The sequence below is a fragment of the Aphelocoma coerulescens genome, unplaced genomic scaffold, assembly GCF_041296385.1.
Source record: "Aphelocoma coerulescens isolate FSJ_1873_10779 unplaced genomic scaffold, UR_Acoe_1.0 HiC_scaffold_193, whole genome shotgun sequence".
NCBI lineage: Eukaryota > Metazoa > Chordata > Aves > Passeriformes > Corvidae > Aphelocoma > Aphelocoma coerulescens.
Genome location: NW_027183541.1, coordinates 172,245 through 190,046, shown reverse-complemented (window position 1 = coordinate 190,046; position 17,802 = coordinate 172,245). Strand labels below are relative to the sequence as shown.

The 17,802-nt window shown below is 61.3% G+C and overlaps 2 protein-coding genes across 4 annotated transcripts; one reads left to right on the top strand and one right to left on the bottom strand.

The window, feature by feature from the left end:
* The first annotated feature begins 369 nt into the window (after window positions 1–369).
* TMEM256 (transmembrane protein 256) lies at window positions 370–1,424 on the top strand. The gene is made up of 4 exons (XM_068998961.1): window positions 370–473; window positions 692–729; window positions 830–910; window positions 1,234–1,424. Exons 1-4 carry the CDS (start codon window positions 398–400, stop codon window positions 1,375–1,377), a joined length of 339 nt encoding a protein of 112 aa, XP_068855062.1. The 5' UTR covers window positions 370–397; the 3' UTR covers window positions 1,378–1,424.
* An 820-nt stretch (window positions 1,425–2,244) lies between these two features.
* SRRT (serrate, RNA effector molecule) lies at window positions 2,245–17,527 on the bottom strand. 3 transcript variants are annotated; one of them, XM_068998979.1, is made up of 21 exons: window positions 17,389–17,527; window positions 16,574–16,693; window positions 15,461–15,586; window positions 14,688–14,843; window positions 13,239–13,427; window positions 11,780–11,824; window positions 10,513–10,682; window positions 9,328–9,497; window positions 8,915–9,031; window positions 8,333–8,426; window positions 7,761–7,972; window positions 7,573–7,634; window positions 7,412–7,490; window positions 6,890–7,141; window positions 6,271–6,468; window positions 5,508–5,661; window positions 5,031–5,224; window positions 4,426–4,585; window positions 3,400–3,492; window positions 2,940–3,045; window positions 2,245–2,472 (listed from the first exon to the last, which is right to left on the bottom strand). In XM_068998979.1, exons 2-21 carry the CDS (start codon window positions 16,690–16,692, stop codon window positions 2,397–2,399), a joined length of 2,772 nt encoding a protein of 923 aa, XP_068855080.1. In that variant the 5' UTR covers window position 16,693; window positions 17,389–17,527; the 3' UTR covers window positions 2,245–2,396. The 3 variants fall into 3 exon arrangements, with proteins under 3 accessions (XP_068855080.1, XP_068855079.1, XP_068855081.1); XM_068998978.1 differs by lacking the exon at window positions 17,389–17,527 and adding an exon at window positions 17,193–17,271; XM_068998980.1 differs by lacking the exons at window positions 11,780–11,824; window positions 17,389–17,527 and adding an exon at window positions 17,193–17,271.
* Between the last annotated feature and the right edge of the window lie 275 nt (window positions 17,528–17,802).

Here is a 17,802-nt window from a genome sequence, read left to right as displayed (position 1 = left end):
AACCCCCCAGGACCCCTCCACCCCCCCAAGTCCCCCCAAAAAGTCACTGGGAGCCCCCCAAACCCACTCAGGACCGGAGTGGGGGGGGATCAGCGCCCTCTCAGACCCCTTGACCCCCCCTGGCTCCCCCAAAGCCCCCCCGGACCCCCAAAGCCCCCCTGGGCTCCCCAAAGCCCCCCCGGGCCCCCCAAAGCCCCCCCGGGCCCCCCAACCCCCCCCCAACCCCTCTCTGCTCCACCAGGGGGCGCGCTGCTCACGACGGGAGGCGGGAGCTCCTCCGCGCGCTCCCATTGGCCGCTCTCCTTTGTGATTGACGCGCGGCTCGTCGAATCGGAGGCGAATCCGCTGGCGGAAGCGGAAGCGCGGGGCGGCGGAGGCGGAAGTTGGAGCGGCAGCAATGGCGGCGGCCTGGGCGAGGGTCGGGGCGCTCAGCGGAGCGGCCGCCATGGCGGGCGCGGCCTACGGGGCCCACGGTGGGGGCTGGAGGGGCCGGGGGGTCCCGGGGGGCTCGGGCTGGGGGGCGCGGGGGGTCCTGGGCGGCAGGGAAGAGTCCCGGGGGGGTCCTGGGTGACTTTGGGGGGGGGTGTTGAAGGTTCTGGGAGGGACTTGGGGGGGTCCCGGGGGATTTGGGGGGTCCTGGGAGGGTCTTGGGGGGGTCCTGGGGGGTCCTTGACCCCCGCTCCCCCCTCAGGGCTGCGCCGCAGCGACCGGGACGAGTATCAGAAAGAGGTGAGTGGGGAGGGGGTCTCGATCCCTTAAAAAACCCAAAGGAAACCCTAAACCGACCCCAAATCACCCCAAAACCGCCCCCTGTGCGCCCCCTCCCCAGCTCTATGACACCGCCAACCGCTTCCACCTCCTGCACAGCCTGGCCCTGCTGGCGACCCCGCACTGCCGCCGCCCCCACCTGGTGAGAGCCCCCCCAGTTACCCGAAACCGCCCGAAATCACCCCAAAATCCTCCCGCTCTGCCGCCGCCCCCACCTGGCGAGAGCCCCCCAAAAAGAACCCAAAACCGCTCCGCAAAATTTCCCCTAAACCCCCCAAAATCGTCCCCCGGACCCAAAACCCTCTCAACTCCCCCCAGATCCCCCAAAATCCTCCAACGGCCCCAAGTTCACCCTCAGACCCCCTAAATCCCCCCAAACCCCATTTCCCCTTCCCTTAACCCCTCAAACTCCCCCTAAATCCCCCCAAAATCACCCAAATTTTCCTTTTTTTTCTTCCCCCCCAGGCCGGGACCCTCCTCGTGGCGGGGCTGGGGCTTTTCTGCGCCCCCTTTTATTACCACGGCCTCACCGGGGACCCCAAATTCAACCGGGGGGCGCCCGTGGGGGGGTCCCTGCTCATCCTGGGCTGGGCCGCCATGGCCCTGTAGGGACCCCCTCAAAACACCCCAAAAATCCTCGGGGGGGGGGCCTTGGGCAGCGCTGGGGGGGGGTAAAGGGGCGTTCTGGGGGGAAATTAAGGGGTTTGGGGTTTTTTCAGGGGTTTTGAAGGGGTTTTTAGGGGATTGGGATGAGGCTAAGGAGGGACTGGGGTGACTGGGAGTGACTGGAAATGGACACTGGGGTAACTGGGAGTTACTGGGAGCTCTGGGGTGGACTGGGGAGGGGCTGCGATGGGATTAGGAGGGGATGGAGGGACTGGGAGTGACCGGAAGTGGTCACTGGGAGCTCTGGGGGGTCACTGGGAGCACTGGGGGTCACTGGGAGCTCTGGGCCCCTCCCACAAGCGCTGCCCCTTTAAGAAAAGGGCGGAGCCTCTCCCTGCCTTCTCATTGGTCCATCCGCCGCCCAATGGGAGCGATCGGTTTCGCGTCCTCGCCGCTGATTGGGCGCAGGACGCTCCCGCTGACGTCACGGCTGTTGCTGGACTCCAGCCAATGGCGCGCCGCCGCTCCTGCCCTCCGTCTCTTGATTGGTTGATCCGCCGTGGGGGGCGGTGCATCGCCGCTGATTGGTCGATGTGCCGAAATAATGAGCCAATAAACGATCAAGTTGTGATAGCCCCGCCTCTGTGACGTCATGGGGCGGGGCCGGGCCCATTGAGCTCCAAAACACCCCAAAACTGCCCCAAAATCCACCCGGGGCCCTGAATCCACCAACGACCCCCAAAATCCGCCCCACAGAACCGACACCCCCCTCCCCAATTCAACGCAGAGCCCCGAACCAAAAAAATTCCCCTAAAACGCCCCCAAAGCCCCGAAATCCGCCCCAAAACAAGACCGCGGGCCCCCCGGCCGTGTGGGTGCTGCTGCCCCCGCGGGGTCTTTATTTGGGGTTTTTCTGTGGGGGATCTGGGGGGTTTTGGGGCGGGGTCGTACAAATGGGGCCGGGGGCGCTCGGGGAGTATCAAAAGGGGGGGTCCCGGGGGGGTCCCGAGCGGGGGGAGGGGTCAGAAGAAATCCACGTCCTCGGGAGCGTCCAGGTCCCGGTACTCGACGATGGCCCGGGGGTCGCCCCGCACCATCCTGGGGGCAGAGGGGGGTCAGGGGAGGTCAGAACCCACCCCGACCCCAAAAGGGACCCCGAAATCCACCCCGATCCCAAAATGGGTCTGAATTCCCTGAATTTGGGTGTGAACCCCCCCCAAATTACATTAAAAACCTCCAAAATGGGGTCAGGCCCCCCTAATTTTAAAGCTCTCCCCAAATTTTGGGGTTTCCCCCCAGTTTTTGGGGCCTCTTCCCCCCCTTTTTGAGGTCCCCCCCCCATTTTTGGGTCCCTCTCCCTGCTTTTGGGGTTTTCCCCATATTTTTTAGGTTCACCCCCCACTTCTGGGGTCCCTCCCCCCCTTTTTGGGTTCCCCCTCCCCCAACTTTTGGGTTCTTTCCCCCTTTTTGAGATTCCCCCCTCCAACCTTTGGGTTCTTTCCCCATTTTTGGGGTCCCCCCTCCCCCATTTTCGGGTTCCTGCCCCGTTTTTGGGTTCCCCTCACCTGCTGCGGGGTTTGTTCAGGTACCCCCCCCCGGCCCCCCCCTGGCCCCGGAAGGTTTCGTAGCTGCCGCGACCCCCGTAGGGCCCGGGGGGGTACGGGTGGGAGCCTGGGGGGGAGAAGGGGCTCAGAGACCCCAGAAACACCGCACAGCACCCCAAATCCCCCAAAAACACCCCAGATCCCCTAAAACAACCCAAAAACACCCTAAACCACCCCAAATTCCCCAAAACACCCCAGAGACCCCCAAATCCCCCCAAAACACCCCAAAACCACCCCAGAGACCCCAAAACCACCCCAGAACACCATAGAAACCCCCCAACCACCCCAAATCCCCCAACCCCCCTCCCCAAACCTCTCCAGAGCCCCCAAACCCCTTTAAATTCCCCCCCATTTATCCCCAAAATCCTCCAAGAGCCCCCAAAATCCCCCCAAATTCCCCCTCGGAGCCCCGGCCCGGTACCTCCGTAGCCCAGCATGGGGGGCCGGGGGGTCCCGTAGGGCATCAACCCCTGCGGGGACTGGGGGGGGTACGGGAGCGCCCCCGGGGCCAGGCCTGGGGACACAGTGGGGACAGCGGGGTCACCGTGGGGCCAGCACGGTCAGCAGGGGGTCAGTGGGGTCACAGTGGGGACAGCGGGGTCATCAGGGGATCAGTGGGGTCACCGTGGGGTCACCGTGGGGTCAGCAGGGTCACCAGGGGGTCAGTGGGGTCACCAGGGGGTCAGTGGGGTCTCCATGGGGTCAGCAGGGTCACCAGGGGGTCAGTGGGGTCACCGTGGGGTCAGCGCGGTCACCAGGGGGTCACCAGGGGGGCCAGTGGGGTGTCCATGGGGTCAGCAGGGTCACCAGGGGGTCAGTGGGGTCACCGTGGGGTCAGTGGGGTCATCAGAGGGTCAGTGGGGTCACCAGGGGGTCAGTGGGGTCACAGTAGGGTCAGCATAGGGGTGACGCTGACCCCAGAGATGCCCCAAGGCGACCTGGCGGGGGACAGAGGGTGTCACAGAGCCTGGGGGAGGGGACAGACAATGACCAGTGACCCCAGGAGGGACAGGGTGACCCCAGGAGGGACAGGGTGACCCCAGGGGGGACAGGGGTGACCCCAGGAGGGGACAGGGGTGACCCCAGGAGGGACAGGGGTGACCCCAGGAAGGGACAGGGTGACCCCAGGAGGGACAGGGGTGACCCCAGGAAGGGACAGGGGTGACCCCAGGAGGGACAGGGGTGACCCCAGGAAGGGACAGGGGTGACCCCAGGAGGGGACAGGGGTGACCCCAGGAGGGGACAGGGGTGACCCCAGGGGGGAACAGGGGTGACCCCAGGAAGGGACAGGGTGACCCTAACACTGCGTGAGGTGACAGGGGGTGACCCACAGAGCCCAGGGGGTGGCACGGACACTGACTGGCGCTGGGGCTGGGGGGGACAGGAGGTGACAGAGGGGACACGGGGGACGCTGAGGTGACAGCGGTGACACTGAGCTGGCACTGACCGGCGTTGGGGCCGGCGTTGGGGCCGCCCTTGCCCCCCTCGGGCAGCGCCGGCCGCTTGGGGTCCATCAGGAAATTGTTGAAGAACAGAACCTCCTTGCGGACGGCGCCCATCTTGTCCCCGTGCTTGTTGAAGATGTGCTTGCGGACGAACTCGGGGCCCTGGGGACATCGAGGGACATTGGGGACACCTGGGGACACCCACGGGGGGATCCAGGGGATCAGGGACACCGGGGACACCCAGGGGACATCGGGGTCACCCAGGCCCATCCCGTCCCCACGGCGCGTGCCGAAGCCGTGCTTGCGGACCAACGCGGGGCCCTGGGGGGACATCGGGGACACTGGGGACAGCCAGGGCCATCAGGGGTCCCCAGGGGACATGGAGGGAATGGGGGACATCGAGGACATCGGGGACACTGACCCCCCACTGTCCCCAAATGTCCCCAGAAGTCCCAGACCTTGAACTTCTTGCCGCTGAGGGGACACAGCCACTTGTCCTTGCCCAGCTCCTGCGTGTCCCCAGTGTCCCCCTGAGGTGACCCCAAGCACCCCTGTGACCCCAGGGATGTCCTCAGTGACCCCAGGGCTGTCCCCAGAAGTCCCAAACCTTGAACTTCTTGCCGCTGAGGGGACACAGCCACTTGTCCTTGCCCAGCTCCTGCGTGTTGGCGCTGACGAACTTCTCCAGCTCCTGCTCGGGGTCCTTGCGGCCGAGCCTGAGCGCCTCCTCCTCGGGGACAGCGCCGGGGCCGGCCAGCAGCGGGGCCAGCCGGGCCTCGAAGCCCCGCTGCCACTCGGACACTGCGGATGGACACACCGGGGTTACTGGGAGAGGCCAAAATCCCCTTAAAACCCCTTAGAAACGGCTTTAAAAAGGAAAAAACGGGATAAAAACGGGGTATTGGGAGCAATGGGGGGCGGTTTAGGGGTTTCCTTTTGGGGATTTGAGGGGATTTTTGGGTTTTTTGGAGGATTTTAGGGGGTTTTGGGCTCACCTTTGCCGTCGGGTCTGGGGGGGTTCTCGTGGTGGTTTTTTTGGGTTATTTGGAGGTTTTGGGGGCCGTTTTTGGGGTTTTGAGCTCACCTTCGCCGTGGGACACGCGGTTGGGGGGCAGCGGGCCCCGCACGTGGATGATCCCGCACCTGTTGGGCATCTCGTCCTCGTTGGGGTACTCGGAGGTGTTGTAGTAATCCACGGAGTGCACGATGCGCAGGTACAGCAGCAGCCGGTCCAGCACCTGCACAGGGACGTGGGGACGTTACGGGGACGTTGGGGACGTTGAGGGGACATTGGAGACATTTGGGGACATTAGGGACATTTGGGATGTTGAGGGGACATTGGGGACGTTGGGGATGTTGGGGACGTTGAGGGGACATTGGAGACATTTGGGGACATTGGGGATATTGAGGGGACATTGGGGACATTACTGGGACATTGGGGACATTTGGGGACATTGGGGACATTTGGGGACATTTGGAGATGTTGAGGGGACATTGGGGACATTTGGGGACACTGGGGACATTTGGGGACATTGCAGGGACATTGGGGACAGGGGAGCATCAGCAGCGAACGGCCCAGGACCTGCAGGAAGGCGGCACTGGGGACACTGAGGGGACATCAAGAGGTCGCAGAGGGTCAGGAGAAGTCAGGAGCCACCCAGGGACACGCTGGGGACACCCAGGGACACGCTGGGGACACCCAGTGACCCACACAGGACACCCAGGGACACGCTGGGGACACCCAGGGACACGCTGGGGACACCCAGTGACCCACACAGGACACCCAGGGACACGCTGGGGACACCCAGGGACACGCTGGGGACACTTTGGGGACGTTGGGGACGCACCTTGAGCAGCTTCTCGTCGCGCTCCACGGTGACCTCGGCCGGGTGGCTCTCGCGCGCCGCGTCCTCGGCGGGGGTGGCCCCTGGGCCCTGGCCCTGGCCCTGTCCCTGGCCCTGGCCCTGGCCCAGCAGCTCCTCCTCCTCCGCGCTCACCTCCTCGATCAGGTAATCGGTGATGTGCCGCAGCACCGGGTTCTGCGCCTGGGGACGCCACAGGGGACGTCGGGGACACCCCGGGGACAGCCAGGGGACACTGGGGGACTGGGGATATTGGGGACACCCCAAGGACAGCCAGGGGACACTGGGGGACTGGGGATATTGGGGACACCCCAAGGACAGCCAGGGGACACTGGGGGACAATGGGGGACTGGGGATATTGGGGACACCCCAAGGACAGCCAGGGGACACTGGGGGACACTGGTGGACTGGGGATATCAGGGACATGAGGGGATTGGGGACATCGGAGACACTGGGGTATCAGGGACACGGGGGGGACTGGGGACATTGGGGAACCCCAGGACATACTGGGGACATCCAGGGGACATCCAGGACGCAGAAACGACCCCGGTGCCCCCCGAGAGAACCCCCCCGTGGCCCCGCAGCGTCCCCAGGGCCCCCTCACCCCGGGCTCGGTGGCAGGGGGTGGCTCGGTGTCCCCGTGGGCGTCCCCGCTGTCCCCGGGCGGGTCCTGTCCCGCCGTCCCCGTGCCTGGGGGTGACCAGAGCCGGGCGCGGGCGTCCAGCGCCTGGACCAGGCGGGCGGCCAGCTTGATGTCGTGCCGGACAATGGGGCGGTGCTGGGTCAGGCCGGACACGTTCCGGACGCGGCGCGTCAGGTCCCGGTTCACGCCGGGGCTGAGCTCGCACTCCCTGAGCTGGAAACCCCCAAATGTTCCAGGATTATCCCAAAACATCCCAAAGTTATCCAAGAAGCCGTTTTGAAAGTAACTCCGAAAGAACTCCAAAATAACCTTAAAATAACCCCAAAATCCCCTCAAAAAATCCCTTAATACACCTTACAACTCCCCCAAAAAACAACCTCACGGTCCCCCCAAATTCCTCCCCAATTTCACCCCTCAGGCTCCCCCAGTTTTCCCCAAAGCCCCAAAAACCCCAAATCCACCCGATTTTGCCCCAAACCACACCCGGATGTTCTGCAGGCTCCAGCAGATCTCCTTGATGTTCACGCTGCGGTCAAAGGTCACCCAGCCCCTCCTGAAGAACCTGGAAAAGACCCCCTGTGAGCCCAAAAACCCCCAAATCCACCCAAAATCCCCCCAAACCCCCCAAATTTCCCCCAAATCACCTCCTCTCGGGCTGTGGCTCCGACAGCGCCACGCGCATGAACCCGGGGTAGCGCTTGCACAGCTGCGGGGACAGGGCGGGGTTTGGGTTTTAGAGGGGGCTTTTCGGGGTTCTCGGGGGTCTCAGCCCCTCCCTGGGCCCCCAAAAGCCCCCCTGGGCCCCCAAAAGCGGCCCCGGGACCCCCCTCACCGCCACGATCTCAGCCTGGGCGATGTTGGGGGCGATGTTCCGCATGAACAGAGAGCAGGTTTTGTGCAGGGGCCGGGGTTTGGGGTCCGGGACCCCCCCCGGGGCTGCCCCCGGGACCCCCTCCTTGGGTTTTTGGGGTGGGGACAGGGTGGTCGTAGGGGGAGGGGTCCCGGCGTCGTCCTCAGGGTGGCTTTTGTCATCCTTGGGCTCCTCTGGGAGGGGACAAGGGGGAAGGGTCAGAGGGGACACCCCAAAAACACTTCAGAGACCCCCCCCTCAAAAATCCCGGTTCCCTTAGAGCCCCCAGAGACCCCAAAACCCCCCAGGAGACCCCAAACTCCTCACAAAGACCCCAAAACCCCCCCAGAAACCCCAAACCCTCCAAATCCCTTCAACCCCCCCCCCCCAAGACCCCCAAACTCCCCCTGAAGACCCCAACCCCCCCACAGGAAACCCCAAAAATCCCCCAGAGACCCTGAAAGCTCCCCAGGACATCAGGGACACACCCAACCCAAGGAGACGCCCCCGAATGTCCCCAGTGTCCCTTCCAGGACCCCCCCAGGCCCCCTCACCGTCCTTGCTTTGGGGTCTCCGCGCCCCCCCCTCGCTGTCCCCACTGTCACTGTCCCCGTCCTCGCTGTCCCGGCTGCGCTGACGTGGCCGCGCCTGGGGGGGGCACCGGGGGGCATCAGGGGGGCGGGGCTTCGGTGGAAGGGGTGGGGCTTGGGCCCAAAAGGGGCGTGGCCAGGGCTGAAGGGGTGGGGCTGAATGGAAAGGGGCGGGGCTCGGCTCTACTTGGGGTGTGGCCTGGGATGAAAGGGCGGGGCTTGGGCCTGAAGGGGTGTGGCTTGTGTGAAAGGGGCGTGGTTTGTGCCTAAGGGGGTGTGGTCAGAGCTGAAGGAGTGGGGCTGAATGGCGGGATAAGGGGTGGGGCTTGAGAAGAAGGGGAGGGGCCTAAAGTGACTTAATTGTGGTGGGCGGGGCCTGTGTGGGAGGGGCTCGAAGGGGAGGAGCTTTCAATGGGGTGGGGCTGTCAGAAAGGGGCGTGGTTTAACAGAAAAGGGGCGGTGCGTTATCAGATTCTGGGTTGTGTGGGTGGAGCTTTGTGGGGCGGGGCTCGATGGGCGTGGTCAGTTGGGGGCGTGTCCACTGACCTTGCCCCCGCCCTCCTTGTCACCTTCCTCGGCCTTGGGCCCCTTGTCCGGCCCCTCATCCTCCTCCTCCGGCCCTGCCCCTGTCGCAGGCTCCGCCCCTGGCTCCGCCCCTTCAGCCTGTTAGGGAATGGGAGTCAAAGGGGAACAAAGAGAGCCCCAAAAGAGCCCCAAAAACTGACACCAAAAACATCCCAGGGGGCCCTAAAAGAGACCGCAGGAACCCCAAAAGTTACCCCAAATGACACCAAGTCGACCCCAAAAAGGACCTCAAAGAACCCCTGAGAATCAAAGAGATCTTGAAAAACTCCCCAGGAAACTCCTAAAGAGACACCAGGGGACAAAAGGGACTCCAAAGGACACCAAAATTCCCCATGGAACCCCAAAATCCCCACGGGGACCCCAAACCCCCCAACCTTGGCGCTGTCGTCGCCGTCAGGGCGCTCAGTGGGGCCCTTCCCGGGGGGCTCTGGCGGCCGTGGCTCCTCCTTTTTGGGGCCTTCGGCCTTTTCTGTCCGCTCCTCCTCCTCCTCCTGCTCCAGGATCCGCAGGTCGTGCTCTGTTCCCCCCTCCATCTTAATCACCGCTGGAAAACACAGAAAATTGGGGAAAAAAACCACCAAAACTGGGTTAAAAACGGCTAAAAATGGATTACAATCACCTAAGAATAGGTCAGAAATTCCTAAAAACGTGATTAGAAATTGAGGGAGAAAGGGATCTGACACCCTTTCCATCTTAATCATTGCTGGAACTAGGGAAAAACACGGAAAATATAAAAAAAACCCAGAAATTGGTTTTAAAGCACCCAAAACCAGCTAACAGCCATGTGAATATGGGTTAAAAATACCTAAAATTGGACTAACACCATCTGAAATTGGGTCAGAAATACTCCAAAATGGGTGTCTCCTCATGACCTCCCTCCACACCATCCCCTCAGTTTCCCGCCTTTTTCTCCCCTCACGCTTTCCCGCCTTTTTCTCCCCTCATGCTTTCCCACCCTTTTCTCCCCTCACGTTTTCCCGCCTTTTTCTCCCCTCACGTTTTCCCGCCTTTTTCTCCCCTCACGCTTTCCCGCCCTTTTCTCCCCTCACGCTTTCCCGCCTTTTTTTCCCTCACATTTTCCCGCCTTTTTTTCCCTCACACTTTCCCGCCTTTTCTCCCCTCACGCTTTCCCGCCTTTTTCTCCCCTCACAGTTTCCAGTTTCAGGAACCCTCTGAAATGGATTAAAACCACCCAAAAATAGGGTAAGAACTCATGGAAACACGCAAAAAATGGGTCAGGAAACAGGGAAATGGAGCAGAAACACCCCAAAATTGGTCAGAAACCCCAAAGAATGGGTCTGAAGTGTTTCAAGGGGTTCAGGAATACTTTTAAAGGTTTTATTCTGGAGTGTCAGGGAGGGTTTTTGGGATGTCAGGGATATTTTTGGAGTGTTAGGAAGGAACTTTTGGTGTGTTAGGAGAGATGTAGGGGGTCGGGGGTGGGGATTTTGCGGGGCATTTTTGGGCTGCCACCACCGATGGTTGTCTCTGGGGGGTGTGAAAGGAATTTTTGGGATATCAGGGATATTTTTGGGATACCAGGGATATTTTTGGGGTACCTGCATCGAGGGTTTTGATGATCTGGGGGGCACGGTCGATGTCCAGGAGCAGGTTGTCGAACCAGCCGTGCTCCCACAGGTACAGGAAGACCCCGAGGCGGTTCCTGAGGGCGGCCTGGGCCTCCTGCTGCCGCTTCCCGGCCTCATCCGGGTGGTACTTGGAGCGGAACCTGGGAATTGGGGGGAAAAATGGGGAAAAACGGGGCTCAGGGCGCTGCTCAAAACCCCTCCGACCCGCACGGTTATGGAGGGGCACCCCAAATCGGGGGGTTTTTGGGGAGGGGGGAGGCTGGTTTGGAGTATTTGGGAAGGGGGAGGCCACAACTGATGGGAGTGGGGGAAGAAGGGGTCCCAAATTTGGAGAATTTGGGGAGGGAGAAGCCCAAAACTGGTAAAGTTGGGAGGGGGATTCCTGGTCTGGGGTATTTGGAGAGACCCCAAATTTACGGGGGAACCCCGAGTCTGGTAAAACCGGGGTGGGGGGATCCCCATTTCTTACAGATAGGACCCCTCAGCATCCCCTAAACTGGGGCAGATCTGAGCCCCCTCAGGAGTTCAGGTTTTGGGGTGGTTTTGGTGTTCTGAGACGTGTTCAGGGTCTTTTGGGGGGATTTTTCATGCATTTTTGAGGTGTTCTGTGTCGGTTTTAGTGGTAATCTGACTATGTTTTCAGAAATGTGTTTGGGGTTTTTCTGGAGAACTTTTAGAGTATTTTCAAAAATTTTGGAGTTTTTTAGTTCTCAGGAATGTTTTGGGTGTGGTTTTTGTGCCATTTCAGGGTTTAGCTGTGGGCGTGGGGGGATTTTTGAAGCATTTTGGTGTGTTCTGGGCTGGTTTTGAGGCTCTTTTGACAACATTTTCTGGGGTGTTTTGAGGCATTTTCAAGGGTGTTTTTTGCATTTTTTGGGGTCTTTTCGGACATGTAGTGAATGTGGGCTTGTGGCGACTTTTAGGAACGTTTTGGGGTGGTATTGCACTGCTTTGGGTGTTTCAGCATGTTTTTGGGAGTCTTTTCACAGCGTTTTTGCAGTTTTGGGGGTGTTTGGGCGCGTTTTTGGTGCAGTTTGGGGGGATTTTTGAGAGTGTTTTTGGTGTTTTGAGGTGTCTTTTAAGAGCATTTTAGGGGTTTCTGGGGTGGTCTTGGGGCATTTCTGGGCATTCTGAGACGTTTTGGAGTGGTTTTGGGGTGGTTCTGAGCTGTTTATGGGGTCTTTGAGGGCGTTCTGAGGTGTTCCAGGTGTCCCATGGTGGGGAGGGGGGGTCATACCTACACTCGCCGCGAGCGTCGCCGTCCGCCGGGCCCCGAAAAAAACTGCGGCGTTTTTAAAACCCCGGCCCCGAATCGGCCGCTTTTTTGGCACAAACCCCCCCAAAAATAAAACAACAAAGGTCCCTGGCTGCGTCCTGCACTGTGACCTCGCCGCATTGTGCGCGGCCCCGCCCTCTCTGCCTGCCCCGCCCGGCGGCTCCGCGGCTCCCGAGGGCGCTGGGAGAGAAGGGAAGCGTTAAATCCCGACAGACCCCAAAAATCCACCCCAAAACCGCCCCAAACCCGGCTCCCCAGAGCGCTGGGAGAGAAGGGAAGCGTTAAATCCCGACAGACCCCGAATCCACCCCGAATCCACCCCAAATCCCAACCAAGACACCCCAAAGGGCAGGGGAGGGCTGAACAGCAGGGGAGGGTGGGACCCCCCCCAGGGTGGGATTTTTGGGGTCGAGAATATTTTTTGTGGGTGGAGAACTGGTTTTTTTTTTTTTTTGGAATTAGAGCATTTTGGGGGGGGCAAAACTTTTTCTGGGCTGTAAACCTTGCTTTCGAAATCCAGAAATTTGGTTTGGAATCACAGAAACTTTTTTTCACTGCACAATTTTTTTTTAAGTACAAAACGGGGTTTTTTGGCAGTTTCAGAAATTCAGAATTTTTAGGGGAGAAACACAAATATTTTCAGGTGCATTTTTTGGGGCGATTACCCCATTTTTTGGGGAATACACAGGGATTTTTTGGGATGCACTTTTTTTTAACTGTAGACTTCCTTTCGGGTAATTTTTGGTGAATTCCAGCATCATTTTTGAAATGTGATTCCCTATTGAATTCCAAAACTTTTTACCTGCCCCATTTGTTTTAAACACAGATTTTTTTGGGGGACACACAATTTTTCTTAAGGCTTCCAAATTTTTTTTTAGGGCTGCCAAACTTTTTTTTTTAATCCAATTTTTTTGGGTGCACAACTTTTCCAAGGGATTACACAACTGTTTCTGGCACACACTTTTCTGGTGGATGCAATATTTTTCTGGATTCCCAAGTTTTCTTTTTTTAACCCAAATATTTTTTAAGACCCCAATTTTTTTTTTGGTGACAAACCCTTATTATTGGAACACAACTTTTTTCCCCCCAATTTGTTTTTTTAAGGGCTCTAATCCTTTTTTTTGGAACACAGCAATTTTTTGGGGAACCCAACTCTTTTTCGTGGCCTGCCAACCCTTTTTGGGGATGGCGTTTTTCTGGGAATTTGCCATTTTCCTGGGAATACCCCGTTTTCCCAGGAATTCACCATTTCCCAGGAATACCCCATTTTCCCAGGAATTCACCATTTCCCAGGAATACCCCATTTTTTAGCTGCCGACCTCATTCCGGGCACCGATTTTTCCAGAAGACCGCGATTTTTTGGGGACAAATGACGTTTTTCGGGGGGGTGCAGAACACCTTCAGCCCCCCCAGCACGTACCACTCCTCGTCCTTGTGCGCCAGGAAGAATTCCTGCAGCTGCTGCCGGCGGAAGTCCAGCTTGTAGTCGTTGTAGCGCTTGACCGCCTCCGTCTCGTCCACGGCGTCGTCCAGCGACAGCAGGAACTCCTTGAAGCTCTTCATCACCGGCGGCGCCAGGCCCAGGTCCACCTCGGCGATCGTGCCCAGCCTGGGGGCGGTTGGGACAGGTTTGGGGTCAGTATGGGGCACTTTGGGGTCAGTATGGGGGGCCTGGGGTAGGTATGGGGAGTTTGAGGTCAGTATGGGGCAGTGTGGGGTCAGTATGGGGCAGTTTGGGGTCGGTATGGATGGCTTTGGGGTCAGTACAGAGAGTTTGGGGTAGGTATGGGGCAGTTCGGGGTAGGTATGGGGCAGTTTGGGGTCAGTATGGGGGAGTTTGGGGTCATTATGGGGCAGTTTGGGGTCAGTATGGGGGGCTTGGGGTCAGTACGGGGAGTTTGAGGTCAGTATGGGGCAGTGTGGGGTCAGTATGGGGCAGTTTGGGGTCGGTATGGATGGCTTTGGGGTCAGTACAGAGAGTTTGGGGTAGGTATGGGGCAGTTTGGGGTCATTATGGGGCAGTTTGGGGTCAAGTATGGATGGCTTTGGGGTCAGTACGGGGGTTCAGGTCAGTATGAGGGGCTTGGGGTTATTATGGGGGGCTTTAGGGTCAGTATGGGGCAGTCTGGGGTCAGTATGAGGGGCTTCGGGTCAGTATGAGGGGCTTAGGGTCATTATGGGGGAGTTTGGGGTCATTATGGGGGGCTTTAGGGTCAGTATGGGGCAGTTTGGCGTCATTGTGGGGCAGTTTGGGGTCAGTATGAGGGGCTTGGGGTCATTATGGGGCAGTTTGGGGTCATTACGGACAGCTTTGGGGTCAGTATGGGGCAGTCTGGGGTCAGTATGAGGAGCCTGGAATCATTATGGGGCAGTTTGGGGTCATTACGGACGGCTTTGGGGTCAGTATGGGGCAGTCTGGGGTCAGTATGAGGGGCTTGGGGTCATTATGGGGGAGTTTGGGGTCATTACGGACGGCTTTGGGGTCAGTGTGGGGCAGTTTAAGGTTGTTATTAGAACCCTGAGATCAATATTGGGGGGGTTGGGGTCACTATGGGGCGCTTTGGGCCCAGCATTGAGGGGTTTGGGATCACTATGGGTCAGTTTGGGGCGATTATGGGGGAGTTTGGAGTTGTTGTAGGGGGAGTTTGGGGGACCCGGGGGGAGTTCAGACATTTTGGGATGATTTTGGGGGAGTTCGGGCTCACCTGGCCTAGATGGGCAGCAGCTGCTGCTTCACCGTGTGGGGTTTTGGGGCAGATTTCGGGTTTTTGGGGCTGAGGAAGCTTGGGGAAGTTTGGGGTTTTTGGGGGGGGCGGTTTGGGGGCCCTGAGTGTGATTTTGGGGTGATTTGGGGGGGTTTTGGGCTCACCTGGCCTGGATGGGCAGCAGCTGGTGCTGCAGGAGCTGGTGCTGCATCTCGTGGGGGCCCCAGGGCGTCTGGGGGGGGCCGTAGGTGGGGCCGGCCCCGCCCCCGCTGTAGGGCAGCTCGTAGCCGCTGTGGTAGGGGTCACTGCCGTGGTCATCCCTGCGGCCACAGAGAGCCCAGAGTCACAGCGGGTTCAGGGGGGTCACTGGGATTTGGGGGCTCAGGGGTCACTGCCGTGGTCATCCCTGCGGCCACAGAGAGCCCAGAGTCACAGCGGGTTCGGGGGGGTCACTGGGGTCAGGGGTCACTGGGATTTGGGGGCTCAGGGGTCACTGCCGTGGTCATCCCTGCGGCCACAGAGAGCCCAGAGTCACAGCGGGTTCAGGGGGGTCACTGGGGTCACTGGGATTTGGGGGCTCAGGGGTCACTGCCGTGGTCATCCCTGCGGCCACAGAGAGCCCAGAGTCACAGGGGGTTCGGGGGGGTCACTGGGATTTGGGGGCTCAGGGGTCACTGCCGTGGTCATCCCTGCGGCCACACAGGGGGGTCACAGGAGGATGTGGGACGGTCACTCCATGGAAAAGGCTGGAGGGATCTTGGGGGGAATTGGGGGGATCTTGAGGGGAATTGGGGGGATCTTGGGGATCTTAGGAGGGGATTTTGGGGTGAATTCAGAGGATTTTGGAAGTGTCTCTCGCCAGCCCCCACGCAGCCATTTCTGGGGGCTTTGGGGCTGGATTTTGGGGTGGATTTGGGGGATTTTGGGGGTCTCTCACCAGTCCCTGCGCAGCCGTTTCTGAGGGGGGCTCAGCTCGTGCCGGGGGGGGGAGAACCTTTCCCGCCGTGTCCGGTCGTAGTCCCGGTAATCCCGGCTGCGGCGCTCCCGGCCCCGCTCCCAGTCCCTGGGTTGGGATAAACTGGGAATCAGGGACCCCCCAGTGACGCCCAGTCCCCCTCACTGGTCACTCAGGTCCCTTCTGGTCACTCCAGCCCCCATCACCGGTCACTCCAGTGCCCCTCACCGGTCACTCCAGTCCCCCCAGTCCCCTCACCGGTCACTCCAGTGCCCCTCACCGGTCACTCCAGCCCCCATCACTGGTCATTCCAGTCCCCATCACCGGTCACTCCAGTCCCCCCAGTCCCTCACCGGTCACTCCAGTCCTCCCAGTCCCTTACCGGTCACTCCAGTCCCTCTCACCGGTCACTCCAGCCCCCATCACTGGTCATTCCAGCCCCCATCACCGGTCACTCCAGTGCCCCTCACCAGTCACTCCAGCCCCCATCACTGGTCATTCCAGTCCCCATCACCGGTCACTCCAGTCCACCTCACTGGTCACTCCAGTCCCCCCAGTCCCTCACTGGTCACTCCAGTGCCCCTCACCGGTCACTCCAGTCCCCCCAGTCCCTCACTGGTCACTCCAGTCCTCCCAGTCCCTCACCGGTCACTCCAGTCCACCTCACCGGTCACTCCAGTCACCCCAGTCCCTCACCGGTCACTCCAGTCCACCTCACCGGTCACTCCAGTCCACCTCACCGGTCACTCCAGTCCCCCCAGTCCCTCACCGGTCACTCCAGTCCCCATCACCGGTCACTCCAGTCCCCCCAGTCCCTCACCGGTCACTCCAGTCCCCCCAATCCCTCACCGGTCACTCCAGTCCCCATCACCGGTCACTACAGTCCCCCCAGTCCCTCACCGGTCACTCCAGTGCCCCTCACCGGTCACTCCAGTCCCTCACCGGTCACTCCAGTCCCCCCAGTCCCTCACCGGTCACTCCAGTGCCCCTCACCGGTCACTCCAGTCCCCCCAGTCCCTCACCGGTCACTCCAGTGCCCCTCACCGGTCACTCCAGTCCCCCCAGTCCCTCACTGGTCACTCCAGTGCCCCTCACCGGTCACTCCAGTCGTCCCTCCTCCTCTCGTCCCTCTCCCTGGACCGGTCGTAGTCGCTCCGTTCCCGCCGGAATTTGTCCCTGCGCCGCCGGTCGTACTCGTCATCGCTGTCCCCCATCCTGGGGGGACACCCGGGGTCACGGGGGGGCCACAGCGGGGACGGGCACAGAGACACCCCCAAAAGCGACCCCCCCACGACACCCCTGACCCACAAATTACCCCAAAACCGAGTAATCCCAGGTCCCCCCAAACGACCCCCCCAAGGCCCCCCGCAAACCCGAGACCCTCCCAGGACCCCCCAATTCCGAGTCCCTGCCCCCCCCCAGCCGCCCAGGACCCCCCGGTTCCGCCTCCAAAACCCTTCAGGCCACCCAGAGCCCCCCCAAATCCCCCATCCCAGGATCCTCTGCGGCCTCCTGGCTCCAACCAAAACCCCCCAGGACCCCCCAAAGCCCCTCAGGACCCCCAAATCCCCCATCCCATGATCCTCTGCGGCCTCCCACAGGCCCCAAACCCCCCGCACCCCCCAACCTCGATCCCCCCGCCCACCACACCCCCCCAACAGCCACGGTGACGTCACGCCCGCTCTCCGTGACGTCACGCGGGGACCCCCCGGACCTGCCCGCGCGGTCCCGGCCCCGCGCGCCGCTGCCCGCTCGCTTCCGGCCCGCGCCGGCCGGAAGTGACGCCGAGCGGCGCCGCCAAAATGGCGCCGTCGGAACGCGACGGGGGGGAGGGGGAACGGCGGCGGCCGCTCTGGGCACGTGTGAGAACCGCGCCGGTTCTCTACTATCCGCCCTCGCCGGGGCTTTACCCGCGGTTGCACCGGTACAAACGGGGCGGAGAAACCGCTCAGGCCGCGGCTGGCGCCCGGAGCGGGTCCCGGAGGGCGGCGCGGGCCGCGGGCGGGCTCCTCTCTATGGTCGCGGCGGCCGCTCTGGCCGCCGCCCGGAGGTCTCGCGCTCCGCGGCGCGCGGCCGCCGCCGCCGCCGCCCTCCCATTGGCCGCCGCTCCCGCGCGCGCGCGGGCCCCGCCCCCTCCCCCTCGGCGCCGCCATCTTCTCCGCGCGGGTCACGTGACGCGGGGCGGCCGGCATTTTGTCTCGCCGGGCTCTGCGCAGGCGCAAAGCGGCTCCTGAGGCCGCCCGGGGCGCCGCCATTTTGCCAGTGCCCCCCCCAGTGCCCCCCCAGTGCCCCCAGTAACCTCCCAGTATCACCCCAGTGCTTCC